This window comes from Haematobia irritans, chromosome 3 (assembly GCF_050003625.1).
Source record: "Haematobia irritans isolate KBUSLIRL chromosome 3, ASM5000362v1, whole genome shotgun sequence".
Taxonomy (NCBI): domain Eukaryota; kingdom Metazoa; phylum Arthropoda; class Insecta; order Diptera; family Muscidae; genus Haematobia; species Haematobia irritans.
This window is the reverse complement of record NC_134399.1, coordinates 3,906,127-3,921,323: the sequence shown is the minus strand read 5'-3', so window position 1 is coordinate 3,921,323 and position 15,197 is coordinate 3,906,127. Positions and strand designations below refer to the sequence as shown.

General features: G+C 34.3%; 1 protein-coding gene across 19 annotated transcripts in view; it reads right to left on the bottom strand.

Annotated features, from left to right (window-relative positions):
• The window catches only part of para (sodium voltage-gated channel paralytic), a 196,311-nt gene that overhangs the window by 91,042 nt on the left and 90,072 nt on the right, over positions 1-15,197 (bottom strand). For 14 of the 19 annotated variants that reach the window (XM_075300892.1, XM_075300894.1, XM_075300893.1 and 11 more), the window contains 4 exons: positions 11,883-11,974; positions 11,406-11,682; positions 8,176-8,485; positions 6,926-7,231 (listed from right to left, as the gene is read on the bottom strand). In XM_075300892.1, the coding sequence (XP_075157007.1) occupies positions 6,926-7,231; positions 8,176-8,485; positions 11,406-11,682; positions 11,883-11,974 (985 nt within the window). The remainder of the gene's footprint in view (positions 1-6,925; positions 7,232-8,175; positions 8,486-11,405; positions 11,683-11,882; positions 11,975-15,197) is intronic. The other 5 variants (XM_075300905.1, XM_075300909.1, XM_075300907.1 and 2 more) reach the window with 1 other exon arrangement.

The following is a 15,197-nucleotide window of genomic DNA, read 5'->3' as shown; positions in this document are numbered from 1 at the left end:
GCCAATTTCTGTTTGGTTTCTAATTGTTCATGTGATGGTCTTAGGCGAAATAATTTCTATTGTAGTAAATACAATATAATAATGCAAAAACCTACCTGGTATTAAAACGTTGGAGCTAAACCAATTCGATTTAATGTTTTTCGATAGAAATTTTAAGATCGTTCAAATCGAATTAGTTTTTAATTTGCTCTTACATGGAGGGACAGAAAGAGCTTTTGAACTACTAAAGAAAATTTAAAGCCAATTTTTGTTTTACAATTGAGTATAACATTAGTAGAAGTAGAAGTAGTAACAGGCATTTGGAAGGCAAGGCAATATTTTTGATTTTGATTTAGAATTGATTAACAATGAAGGTATGGAGCATATCATATAGGTATATAACAGAAAATTATATATAAAATATTTTTTTTATATATAAATGTAAATGTTATTTGTTTTTGGAGAATTCCTTTTTCTTAAAATTTTGAATTTGGACTAAATTTCCTAGAAAAAAATGTGTCATTAAACTTTGCATTTTAAACGCAGCTTGTGGAAAAGCTTTTTGATTTTGGGAACTTTTTCAAATGTGTAGAGTGATAATTTTTTTTTTTTATTTTTTTAGTGTAGCCTTAGCTGCTGCGTGCTGATTATTTTAATTGTATGATTATTGTGGATTAATTGTTGTGATAGGTGTGTTGAGTGACCAAAAAACTCAAGGATAAATTATATGAAAAAATCCTATTGGAGCAACTGAAAATTAAAAAAATGTCAATGATCAAAGCATTCATTTCTTCTTTAAGAATTTTCCTTGAGTAATTACGGTGTTCCAGAATTTGTTTAGTGTTTTTCGAAAACATACCCTAAAAAGGGTGATCAATATCCTTGAATAATCTTTATTTTCGTTATTTGGTTGGTCGTCCTCTAGTCCCCACAAACACATGCTGTTTGTTGGTTGTTTGTTTTTTTTTTTTTAATATTTTTGCTGAGAACAACAATTAGATACAAAAAGGACATGGCTTTTGTTCGACAAGAACAAGAACAATAAGAAATATATTGTAAAATTCAACCCAAAATCAAATTGTGCTCTATTGAAAAAGAAACTGTAAGAAAAAAATCTACCAACAAAAAAATGAAGAAAACTAAAACTAAGCTGGCCAAGCAATAGTTCAAGAGTTCAAAAAACTTTTTCTAAGAGTTTCAAACGAAAATAAACCAAATAAGAAAAAAAACCAAAATGAACTACGTACGTATCCATCCAATAAACAACACACCAATAAGCAAACATTCATTAATCAAACAGCATGCTATTCGACGTATGTTGAAGAGGGCTGGGGAATTTGTTTTTCTAGGTTGGGGAGGTATAGGAAAAATCCGTAGAGTAGAAAATGAAATCCAAAACAAAACAAAGAACAAAATAACGACAATCTAAAGGGAGGAAGAAGAAAATCCTAAAATTTTCGTATATCTTTAAAAAAAGGAGTTTTTGGCTCGAGCTATAGCTATGTCATTTAAAGTTGGCCGAAATATAGGTCAGCATTTTTTGAGTCTATTCTACAGGGGGAAATCCAAAGTGGAGTGTTGAAGGTTCTGCGAGCTATTTGTAATGTGGAAGCTTTAAATACGAAATGACTTTTCGAAGGTTAGATTAAATTAGGTAGAGTCTTCTATCAGCAAGGAATAGTAGAGCTGGGAAACTGATTAGAGTCATAAACTCAAAAGGGGGTCCTAGAAGAGATTTACTCATTGGAAGGTAATTGTTTTAATATTGATGTTTGTCTAGTGGGACTAAACCTTAGAATATTATAGGGAACTTCTCTCATAGTAATGAGGACTGAATGGATTCAAAATTTCAGTAATGACGTAACAGGTTGGCTGATAAGTCCCCGATCTGACACATAGATGGCGTCGCTAGTATTAAATGCATATTTTTTTATACAGTACCAACCTTCAAATTATTGTTGTAGTTGACTGTAGAAACAATAAGCATTGTTCGACTGTTCACCACTTAGGTGAATTCTAACAAATTAGCTTTCTAAAAATAAATTTCGTGTTGTTGCATTACTATGTAACAAAACAAAATAAAAATAAGATTAAGGAACTTATAAGTTATATGAGAAGATGATGTACAGTGGGAGAAAAGATGATTCAATTTGTAAGAGGAAATTTCCCAAATGTTTTCTCCATAAAGAGTTAGCATAAAGGGCCCAAAATTGAGTTATCTCTCCCAGCCAGATCTATACTAAAGGCTCATTCGCCCGAACCGAAACATGTACAGTCCAGGCGTGTATAGATATGTATCTGGCGTTTTATTTTCAATGGCTCTATTAACCATGTTCCTTAATCTATATCTGTCCATAAAGCTCGAAAAATAATTGTATAATTAGATTCGTGTCAAAATTTGACGTCTGTAAGTCAATTAGTTTGTGAGATAGAGCGTCTTTTGTGAATCAACTTTTGTTATTGTGAAAAAAATGGAAAAAAGGAATTTCGTGTTTTGATAAAATACTGTTTTCTGAAGAGAAAAAATACGGTGGAAGCAAAAACTTGGCTTGATAATGAGTTTCCGGACTCTGCCCCAGGGAAATCAACAATAATTGATTGGTATGCAAAATGCGCGGTGAAATGAGCACGGAGGACGGTGAACGCAGTGGACGTCCGAAAGAGGTGGTTACCGACGAAAACATCAAAAAAATCCACAAAATGATTTTGAATGACCGTAAAATGAAGTTGATCGAGATAGCAGAGGCCTTAAAGATATCAAAGGAACGTGTTGGTCATATCATTCATCAATATTTGGATATGCGGAAGCTCTGTGCAAAATGGGTGCCACGCGAGCTCACATTTGATCAAAAACAACAACGTGTTGATGATTCTGAGCGGTGTTTGCAGCTGTTAACTCGTAATACACCCGAGTTTTTCCGTCGATATGTGATAAAACATGGCTCCATCACTACACTCCTGAGTCCAATCGACAGTCGGCTGAGTGGACAACGACCGGTGAACCGTCTCCGAAGCGTGGAAAGACTCAAAAGTCCGCTGGCAAAGTAATGACCTCTGTTTTTTGGGATGCGCATGGAATAATTTTTTATCGATTATCTTGAGAAGGGAAAAACCGTCAACAGTGACTATTATATGACGTTATTGGAGCGTTTGAAGGTCGAAAATGCGGCAAAGCGGCCCCATATGAAGAAGAAAAAAGTGTTATTCCACCAAGACAACGCCACAAGTCATTGAGAACGATGGCAAAAATTCCTGAATTGGGCTTCGAATTGCTTCCCCACCCACCGTATTCTCCAGATCTGGCCCCCAGCGATTTTTTCTTGTTCAAAAGAATGCTCGCAGGGAAAAAATTTGGCTAAAATGAAGAGGTGATCGCCGAAACTGAGGCCTAGTTTGAGGCAAAACCGAAGGAGTACTACCAAAATGGTATCAAAAAATTGGAAGGTCGTTATAATCGTTGCATCGCTCTTGAAGGGAACTATGTTGAATAATAAAAACGAATTTTGACAAATTTAGACCGGGGACTTATCAGCCAACCTGTTAGGTTAGGTCTGGGCTTATACAACGAGCCCATCTAGACAAATAGTCCAGTTAATCTAACTGAGAGGTTTCCATCAGTAATTGATTCTATGACTTCTCATAACATAGTTCGCACGGATTGTAGCACTTCTTTAGCAAAGTTTTTATTTCGGTTTTTATACCAGTTAGCCAAAACAGGTATAAAGCCTAAGTTAAGCTCGGTGGGTCACGTTGATTCTCAATCGACCAATTTGATATTTTCAGATTCCTTTACAGCTGGAATAAATTAAGATCTGCTGATTGCTAACATTTGATAATTGCCTAAGTGAATACACAAAGGTATATATACAAGAGATTCTAAATTCGTTCGATATTTACCACTTCGTAACAGCCTTTGATATATCCTTTGTACTTTAATTGAAAATTGTTTGAAATATTTCCTAATAGGGTAAGCACAATATAAGGAATTATAATACACGATTTATGTTCATTGATAGGATGGACGCACATTTTCTTGGTATTTTAGTATCTAGTTTATCAGAAATTCGCAATCATAATCACCTTATCTCGAGGCATGATATGTTTCAGTTCATCCGGAATATCTATAATATATCCTCGTCTTGTAAATACATCGTATTTCTATACTCTGTGTATTAGACACTCACATTAGGTCAATATCAAATTGATCAGCCATAGCATAAAGACATTTGCAGACAGTCTAATAGACTTCACAAGTAGTATGAGAGTACTAGATTCATATAACTAAATCCTAGTTTGTTAGAATATGTAACGTTGATAAGATTGTCTAATAATCTCCTCACGCAATGTAGAAGAATAGAGTAGAAGGGAAGAATAAAAAGGCTATACTGCTCCTGGAGTCGGTAAGATAGTTGATAGTCTTTCTTACACATCTAGACCTGTGGAATGTCGAATTTATCACTTGTCTAACTCAGCGATTTACTATTGTCTAGGATCATTTTGGAGGAAAGGAACCTTCAGACTAATAGATAGAATTAATATTTTTTGGTCTAACCACTTTTGTCTACAATCACTGAAACCCTCAATGCAGGTGGTCTACCATACCGGGATTGAGACAAAAAGTCTCTCATTTTCAAAGATTTGGAGACCCTTTGGTATTCTAAAAAAGTTGATAATATAACTGACTTCAGAATCAAAATTTTGAATATGCATCTTATGCACTTCATCAGATCATCTATATACCTTTTTAATAGAGAAATGTTAAAAAAGTCTTTTCTCGAGCCTTACCCCTAATACTAAGAGAAATATTATTCTGGGATAATACAAATCTGGGTTTATTAACAGCTATTTGCTACATGTCAATAGGTAACAGTCAAGGGAATAAAAAAAAAAACAAGATAGTGTTTTCTTTTCTGGAAAACGAAAATCAGTTTCCATTGTGTAAGTATCCGAAGGTTTCCAACTACCTTAGTAACTTTAGTGGCATTTGTTTGTAATTAAAAATTTCCCTTACAGGAACTAAATACAGCGAATAAGTCTTCCAGTTGAACTATAAGACTTATTGACTGAAATAAAATGTTAGGGTACTTTAAAGGTAGTAGGATTAATTAAAAGCAAATAAATTGCATTACAATAATGACTTTTCTATAGATCCTGATACAGTGAGGCTTCAAGGATTTGTGTACTTGATATATAGGAAGAAATCTTGGTATTTCGCTTCCATCTGTGTATTGTAAACAAGAATTGTTTCAACTACACTCATAGAAAAAATCATGCACGGCGTGCTCATTTCAAAACGATTCGTTCATGAAAGTGAATCAACACACATATGGTGTCAAACTGAGAACAGGCGGTGTCAATCTGACAACGATAAAATGACACCATGCGTTGTCAAAACAACAACCAGCGTTCATGAGCTGAAGACGTTATGGTTACGACTTTATAAACAAAATTAAAACAAGATTTCCGCTAGAGTGACTCGAACCTGTGTTTTCTGCACCATACACGTAAACAGTCGCCTTGGCACATTGCACCACCGAATCATCTATAACATCACAATTCATTGGAAAAATATCGAAAAATAATGTAAGGAAGTAATTCCTGCCCCATTGGCCCTTTAAATAGACCCAAAACTCTCTAGGACCCCTCGGGAGGTCTTATCGGTCCTTGATTCTGTCCAAATTTGTCATGGACCCATTTTACACCAAATCCATCTATTTTAAATTTAAAAATAATTTTTGCCGGCTAACTTGTATGGGGTAAACCACTGTGCACGCCGCGGCGTGCTCATTTCAAAACGATTCGTTCATGAAAGTGAATCAACACACATGTGGTGTCAAACTGAGAACAGGCGGTGTCAATCTGACAACGATAAAATGACGCCATGCGTTGTCAAAACAACATCCAGCGTTCATGATCTGAAAACGTTATGGTTACGACTTTATAAACAAAATTTAAAAAAGATTTCCGCTAGCGTGACTCGAACCTGTGTTTTCTGCACCATACGCGCACAAACAGTCGCCTGGGCACATAGCACCATCGAGGGAGTTGTCATAATAACGTCTAACGATTATTTTAAGACTTTTCGTGGCCAAAGAAAAACGAATGCCGTTCATGAAATCGTGAACGCCCGTGGACGAAATTGTGAACTTTCCGTTTTGATGTTTTGTGAACGTTTCCGTTTCAATTTGTCACCGTCCGTTCACGACTATGGAACGCAATTTTTTCTATTAGTGTAATGAACTTCAACTAAACTAAAAATTGTCAATTAAAATATCCAATCAATGGAAATTTCTTCTTTAAGATTGAGCTAAACTAATTAATTTGTTTATTACATGTTCTTTTAATTCACTAAACATTTTAATTTAATTTTTTCGATGTGTGCACGAAATTGTAATACCCTATTTCGAAGTATTTGTATAGAGTGTAATATGCTTTGGAGACCATTGTATTGAAACATGCCATGGATATTGGACATATACCTATGAATAGAATTTTATGTGAATACCCCACGTTGGGCGCCAATTATCTTTGCTTCTTTTCCGAAGAAAACACTATTGCTCTATTAATATTTCATTCAAAAGAATAGCTATAAATGATTTTACTCTAGGAAACATAAGGAGAACTAAAAAATCAACTACCTAAAAGGATATTAACTTAAAATTATTTCAAATTAAAGACAACTAAAAAACATAACATGTTTGGTTGTTTGGTGGAAGGAAAGAGGGCGTTTTTGAAGTTAGTATGTAAATAGTTTGAAGTTAATGTAGTTTGTAGAAAAGTTTTTAGTAAGTGGTTAGGGTTCAGGTAATGGGGTAAGTAAGTAGTTGGGTAAGTAGTAGTAGTAGTAGTAGCAGTTGTATCAGTGATAGTAATTGGGTTTGAGTTGTAGTAGAAGTAGTTAGAATGAAAACTTTGAAAGCACATTAGCCAGCTGCGTTGTACTTACCGTGCTAACTTTACGGACTTTAGTAGCGGGTGCTGTAGTAGGTGCTGGTTGTCTTTGTATAACGCTCACCGACTCCGATTCCACTTCGACGCTGCGTATGGACATCTTCTCCTTGTTGTTGTCATCATTGCCCTTCTCACCGCCAACAAACAGTTCATAGCTTATACAAGAGTACGTGGGACTCTTTGCCATCTCGGGATGCAAAGCTGCCGCAGCCGCGTCAGCTGCATCCTGAGCCGCTTGAGCTGCTACATTGGCCCTCTCCTCCAGTTTTGCTGCCTTAGCTGCTGCCGCTTCTTCTGCTTCCTACAACATACACACACACACATACACATCAAAATGATTCAATATAGGATTACAAAATTGAATGAACAAATTTTTCATCAGACAAGCGTAACGTAAAAACTCTAGATAACAACATTGGTAATTTTGGTATCGGATTTTTTGTTTTGATTTTTTGAAAAAAAAAAAAAAAATTCACTATATCAACTCGGTTTCACAAAAACTTATAACGAAAGCAAACATTTTTTGTTGATTTTTGTTTTCTTCAAATAGCCATTCCATTTTTAAATAATAACAAACTTTTCTAATTACACAGTCAATTAACTCAATTGGTATTCCTTATGTTTTGAGTTTTTTGTTTATCAGCTGTTATGATTTTGTTTATTTTTTTTTTCGTTTTTGATAATTAAAATATAAAACAAAAATGGAAATTATAAAAGAAATATTTTTTTGTTTTGCTGGTATTTCATGTTTTCAGTTCAGTTCAGAGTATTTCTGGCTGGTTGGTGAGCATATAAAGAAAAAATTACGACTAATATACATAATAATAATAATAATAATAATAGCCAACAGGCATTGAAAATACAAAATTATATTGTAATAAATCACACAATAATTTCAATAACTAAATTGTAGTTGGACGCGGCTTACGGGCCGTCAATCAACGACAACACAACTCATCAGTCATTAATCAAGGTTCAAACGTAAACGTAACGTAATAGAAATACACATCACATCCAAAATAACGGCATTTCCGGGAACTTGTGAGCTAGCGTACTTTTGCCCCTCTCTATATATATATTGCATTTTCGGGGGGAACATCGATTATTGTACTTTCCCCCCTCCCAATGGAGGGGGCAAAGTCTCTAATATTATCAATTTGAATTTTGCACAGAACAAACCAAAATTGAAATTGATAATATTCTATAATCGTTAAAGCAGCATTTAATGCAAAACGTTTTACTTACTCGTATCGCCTCCTCTTCAGCAGCCTCTTCTTCTTCGGCCTTCTTTTGCAATTCGTCATAAGACATGGCAACAATGGCCAAAATCAAATTCACAAGATAGAATGAACCTAGGAAGATGATGACTATAAAAAACAGCATGTGCCAGGGTCCGGCGGCTTGTAGCACGTGCTGATATAAATCCTCCCAAAAATCTTGGGTCATGAGACGAAACGCCGACAGGAAAGCCCAACCAAATGAATCGAAACTGGTATAATCATAATTGGGATTTGGACCAAAGCCTTGCAGACAGACATAGTCTTCGCCGCATTGTCTACGAAAAAAACGGGAAAAATTATAGTGTATGAGAAATGGTAACAATTTAATATAAAAGACGGTATAATAAAGAACAACAAACAACAAATGTTTAACTTTCGAATCCTTGAAGATAAAAGAAAAATTATTACTACTATAATTAGAGATAATATATAAAGAACGCTCTGGCAACTACTGGGATAGATGAGGATAATTGAATGACAGTCAGGATGACCACGGGGCTCATGAACCTGTACCAAGAGTTGAATTAGAGCAGGGGAAGACGAAGTGTGGGCGAGTGTTTTAAGGATAAGCGGATTTCAGAACACCTCCTCCCGCATTCACGACATATTGACCCCGTCACATGGGGTAAGTGTTATTTAAAACCTGGGAAATTCGTTATGAATACGGATACGCCCATAGAAAAATCATGAACGACGTGTACGTTTCAAAACGCCCAGTTCATGAAAGTGAATCAACACACTTGTGGTGTTAAACGTAGAACAGACAGTGTCAACTTTACAACGATAAAATGAAACCATGCGTTGCCAAAACAACAAGCAGCGTTCATGATCTGCAACCGAAATGGTTACGAATTTATAAAAAAAAAAATCCGCTACCATGATCCGAACCTAGATTATCAGCTCCATACGCGTTAACAGTCTCCATAGCTCAGAACGTCTAACGAATATTTTAAGACTTTTCATGACCAAAGGCAAACGAAAGCCTTTCATGAAATCGTGAACGCCTGTGGACCAAACCTTGATCATTCCGTTTTCGTTTCATTTTGTTACCGTTCGTTCACGATTTTGTGTTAAAAGAAGAGCGCAACGAATAGGGAATATTTTCTCAAGTTCAGCAAAGTTGTTTTATATGCAATTAAGCCTGAAGCAACAGGTTGCCTCTTTAACCTAACCTGCACTGATAGAAATTGCTTCAAATTTGTCATTTGTTCACTTAAGGTTAAGTTACGTATAGAGGCTGCCGTGTATTTAGGCTCATTTTGTCTATTCAGTCTATTGTGGTACCACAGGTGGTGAACTTCTCTATGATCTACACGCAAAGAAAAAAAACGTTTGGAAAACGTGTACCGAAAACGTTTTTCTTTTGTTAGAGTTTTTTGCATTGCTTCGAAAATTTTAAACTTTTATCACCAAAAAAATTCGTTTGTTACAAAATTTTTATTTTTTCAATAAAAAAAGTTATTTTTGAAATAACAACACAGTCCATTTCGTTTATATCAAACACTGTTCTTTTCTGACTTTAGGTCTTTAATAAGACACATTTTACAGTTCAAAATTTAATATAGTACAATGTAATGTTGAACATTTTTTCGGAATCTTCCGAATATATCTGGAATATATGTAAAAAAACAAAAGCAAAAAAAAAAAAACTTTGGCCGAAGCAGGGATCGAACCCACGACCCTTGGCATGAGAGTCGGACGTTGCTACCACTGCTCCACGGTGCCAAACTAAATGTTTGTTTCTGTTAAATAAACTTTGTTTATTCGGTTCGTGGGCGCCGCAAGCTATGCTATATAAATATAACTTATATGGATATTTATCTATTGATGACCATAACAGGTACATAGCTCAGTGGTTAGTGTGTTGGCTTACAATGTGCATGGTCCGCGGTTCGATTCTCCGTCCAGGCGAAAGGTAAAAAAAATTTTAAAAATTTATAAAATCGTATAATTTCTTCTACATTGTTGGTATTACAGGAAAAGGTGTTAAGAACTAAAAATCCTCGTGGATGTGAGAAAGATGTGAGGGACAATGCAATTAGCAAGAAAATAATGTTTTTTTTTGAGCTAGTCTTTATGAAATTGTTTTTACATCCTGGAAAAGAATAAACGTTTATCACAAAAAGTATATACTTTTCTTCCAAATACACTTCCTTACAGCGAAAAGCAAATGAGAAACGAACTTTGTTTGTCTAAAATTTCGTTTGGGAGGAAAGAATTATTTTTTTGCGTGTAAGAGACCAGTCCGCTTGTATGTTTAGCTCAATGACAAGGGTCCTTCTTTTTTATAGCCGAGTCCGAACGGCATTTCACATCACGGTGAAACCACTTAGTGAAGCTTTGCAATACACATAAATGTCACCAGCATTACTTAGAGTGGATAGTTCACCGCTGAAAAACTTTTTGATGGGATTGAACCCATGACCACCTGTTTGCAAGGCTGAAATGCCAACCATTGCATCATTTTATTTTATAAATAAAATGAAATTTATCCTTTGAATAACAAATAGTTGGAAAGACGGACGGACGTAAGACGGGGGCCAAATAAACTTCACAGAAAAAAACTCCATCGTTAACCTAATGATAAATTTAACTTATTTTTATTCCTAAAAATTATTTTTGCCTTTAGTAAAATGTATTTTTTCACCCATGTTCCGATATCCACTTCAATTCCACTTCCACTATTCACGTCAAATCCACGAGCGTGAAAATTTGGTGTTCTTAATTCCACATTCTTTTTTGAACTTTTCTGTAACCAACTGGGTTGCACAAATCACCCAAAAATTCACTAAGGCGGAAATCAAAATAAGTGGAATCAATAGACTTATTATAATTTATTATTTTTAAATTAAAAATGACGCAGTTTTAATAAAATTTATGTATTAAATATAAAACATTTCAAATTTTTTACGCGAATATTTTTTTTTAACCGGAAATACACCTATCTTGGACATAATTCAACTTTCACCAAGACTTTTGCAAGTGAATTGATCTCACGAAAATTCCGGTGAAAGTGGATTGTAGGAAACGAAAATCGTGGAATTGATTCACATTCACCTGGAAGTGGATTTGGGAACATGAGCATTTATCTTTGAAAATGGTATGAAAAATTTTATTTTATTTTGTTGTTTTTTTTATCATGAAAATTTTTGAAAAAAAAACTTTTTATAAACAAATCACATCGATATTACTTACCCCGCTCCAGAAACATTTCCACACACCGGATAAGATTCACCCTCATTTTCCGTAAACCAATTCGTGCTGTTACTATTATGTAAATGCCAGTTTTCATCTGTAAGATTACCCCAACTACCGTCCAGGGGGAATCGTTTAATGCACTTTTGTGTTAGAACACCCATATAGATTTGTAAGCCCATCAGTGCAAACACTGATAAGGAAAACATTGTCAAAATTATCACATCGCGTAGATTTTTTACAGATTCAATGACAGCACCGACAATGGTTTTTAGACCTAAGATAGCAAACAAATTAATATTCCATATTAAATCATTTAACCAAAAATCATAATCAAAAAAAAGTAAACTCTTCTATAAACTAAAAAAAAAATATGGAATCTACAACGTATTCAAGATTATTTAGATCGAGTTACTAGGTTACATCAGGAATTCGTTGTTAATGTTTCTTTTACAATACTAAGTTTTTTTACTTTACCTGGCACAATGGCAACGGTTTTAAGAGCTCGCAATACCCTAAATGTTCTCAAAGCTGCGAGATTACCTAAATCTATACCCATGGTCACATAACTGGGTATATTTTTGTTTGTTTGTTTAATTTTCAAGATGAGCAGTGGAGAGTGGAGTTTTGGTGTATGTTGATGTTTAAAAGAAAAGTAAAAAGAGATTAATACACAAAATTTCATTGCGATTATACAGATCATACACATGGCATATACAGTACATACAACTAAAAGTTAATATGAAAAGTTTAGAATTTAAATTATAAGAGAATACAGTAAATGAAAATGGAAAAATGATTTTTTTGTTTTTGGTTTGCAGTTGAATGAGATAACAAGGATTGTTAGATGGCAAAATAAATTTAAAATAGTTTATAAGCTATTTTCGTTTTTTTTTTAATAGAAAAATAATTTATACCATAAATTAAATGACGGGAAAAAATTCTCTGACAACTGTTCCTCCAAGAAGATCAAAATCAAATCTGTAGATCGGATTGTCATATTTATATATGGATCGATATGTGCCAATTTTACTTTGTTTGACAGAGCAAAAAAAGTATACCTGGTATATACATTTTGTAAAATTTCTGAAAATATTTTTTCGCTCCGAAAATAGCTTATGGATGGGATCATGGACATCGATAGATCAATACAAGATTTCTGTTTAAAATAAGCCAACCTTCAAGAAAACGACTTATCGTTCAAGAAGTGTAATTTAGGGATCGATTCATCTAATTTCATGTTTATATATAAATAGTATTCGTTACCTATATATGCCCATATGCAAAACAATTTATAGTTTATCAAAGTAATTTCTATGACAAACCTAAGCTAGAAGTTTTCATCATTTTTTTTGTATATGGGCGATAGTATTTTGGCGATCAATATGTATACTTTATGGGACATCTAAGCTATATTTCGAAGTATTACAACTGGAAAGACAAAATTGTTTGAGTGTATAAAAAAAGTTTGCGGAATCTAATGTTGTTGTTGGGGCATCTGGTCTATATTTCGATGCACTAAAAATGAAGTGACAAATTTGTTCGAGTGCATACAAAAATTTGGTGAATCCAATATTGTGGATATCGCCAGGTTGGGCGCCAGAAGACTGGGGATTACAGTCCTTAGTCTTGAATTTCAGGTAATGTCAAGTGTGAGTCACCTAGGTGGAATGTTTAGCATGTCCGCCTTGCATTCAAAGGGTCTTGGGTTGAATCCCTGTTTCGACCAAAAAGTTTTCCAGGGATACATTATACCCTCTCGACAATGCTGGTGGTATTTCTGAGTATTTCAAAGCTTCCCTAAGTGGTTGCACCGTATGTGAAACGCCGTTTGGGTTCGGCAATAAGAATTAGGCTCCTTGTCATTGAGCTAAACATAGAATCGATGTTGTATCACAATGGACTATGTAAGCCTAAAATATCGGCCTGCCACTATACCTAATCCAACTTAAGTAATGCCATGTAGACATGTGGTATTTAAAATCTTTAAAATAATTTTTGGAAGGTATGACTTTTGCAATATTTGGAAAAATCTAATTTTAAAAGGTTTAAAAAATCGACTTCTTGATTTTGCAATTATTAAAAAGCCGATATTTGAATTTTCACACGTAGAATTATACACTTAGGGAAAAATGAAATTTGCTCTTAACTATAGCTATATATGGGATATATCTAAATCTGAACCGATTTCAACCAAATTTGGTACGCATAGCTATAATGCTAATTTTACTCCCTGTGCAAAATTTCAACTAAATCGGAGCAAAAAATTGGCCTCTGTGGTCATATGAGTGTAAATCGGGCGAAAGCTATATATGGGAGCTATATCTAAATCTGAATCGATTTCAACCAAATTTGGCACGCATAGCTACAATGCTAATTCTACTCCCTGTGCAATTATTAAAAAGCCGATATTTGAATTTTCACTCGTAGAATTATACACTTAGGGAAAAATGAAATTTGCTCTTAACTATAGCTATATATGGGATATATCTAAATCTGAACCGATTTCAACCAAATTTGGTACGCATAGCTATAATGCTAATTTTACTCCCTGTGCAAAATTTCAACTAAATCGGAGCAAAAAATTGGCCTCTGTGGTCATATGAGTGTAAATCGGGCGAAAGCTATATATGGGAGCTATATCTAAATCTGAACCGATTTCAACCAAATTTGGCACGCATAGCTACAATGCTAATTCTACTCCCTGTGCAAAATTACAATTAAATCGGAGTAAAAGATTTGCCACTGTGGTCATATGAGTGTAAATCGGGCGAACGATATATATGGGAGCTATATCTAAATCTGAACCGATTTCAATAAAATTTGGCACCCATGACTATAGTACTAATTGTTCTTCTTGTGCAAAATTTTAAGCAAATTAGGGTAAAACTCTGGCTTCTGGGGCCATATAAGTCCATATCGGGCGAAATATATATATGGGAGCTATATCTAAATATGAACCGATTTCTTCCAAAATCAATAGGGTTCTATTCTGAACCAAAACGCATACTTGTACCAAATTTGAAGTCGATTGGACTAAAACTGCGACCTAGACTTTGATTAGAAAAATGTGTTCACGGACAGACGGACATGGCTATATCGACTCAGGAGCCCACCCTGAGCATTTTTGCCAAAGACACCATGTGTCTATCTCGTCTCCTTCTGGGTGTTGCAAACATATGTACTAACTTATAGTACAGTGTGGCGCAGGGTATAATAAAATGATAAGTATAATGGGGAGATTATGTGGCTCTAGGGTTTTTAGGTTTCTCCCTGTCACAGCACATTTAATCTTAAAGGATACGTTTTTATCAGACATGAAAGAGAAATTTTTTCAAATATAAAAGTGCAGTTAAAACGTACACTGGAAGTTGGCAAAAAAAAGAGATCCACATAAAATGTCATTCTTTGAAACGTATTATGACGAAAGTCAGTTAATGACAAAGCTTTATTTTTTTATTATTATTATTTTTTTTTTTTTGACAAATGATCGAACAGAAAAGTCGGCTTGGATCCTTATACATCTCATATTTTTGAAACAATATTTTTTTTATATTTGTGTTAGTAACTTTATAAATTTTAATATTTAATATTTTTTTATCATAAAAACAAAAAAGACACTAGCTTTGGGAGTTTAATAATTAAACCTCTTCATTGCAATTATGAAGATTTCGAACTCATAATAATTACATAAAAATCTTCATCTAAAATACAGCATAGATACTACGAACTATAGAAAAATCCAAATTATATTTATCCCCGCGTTGGGCGCCAGAAACCAAATCTATTTTA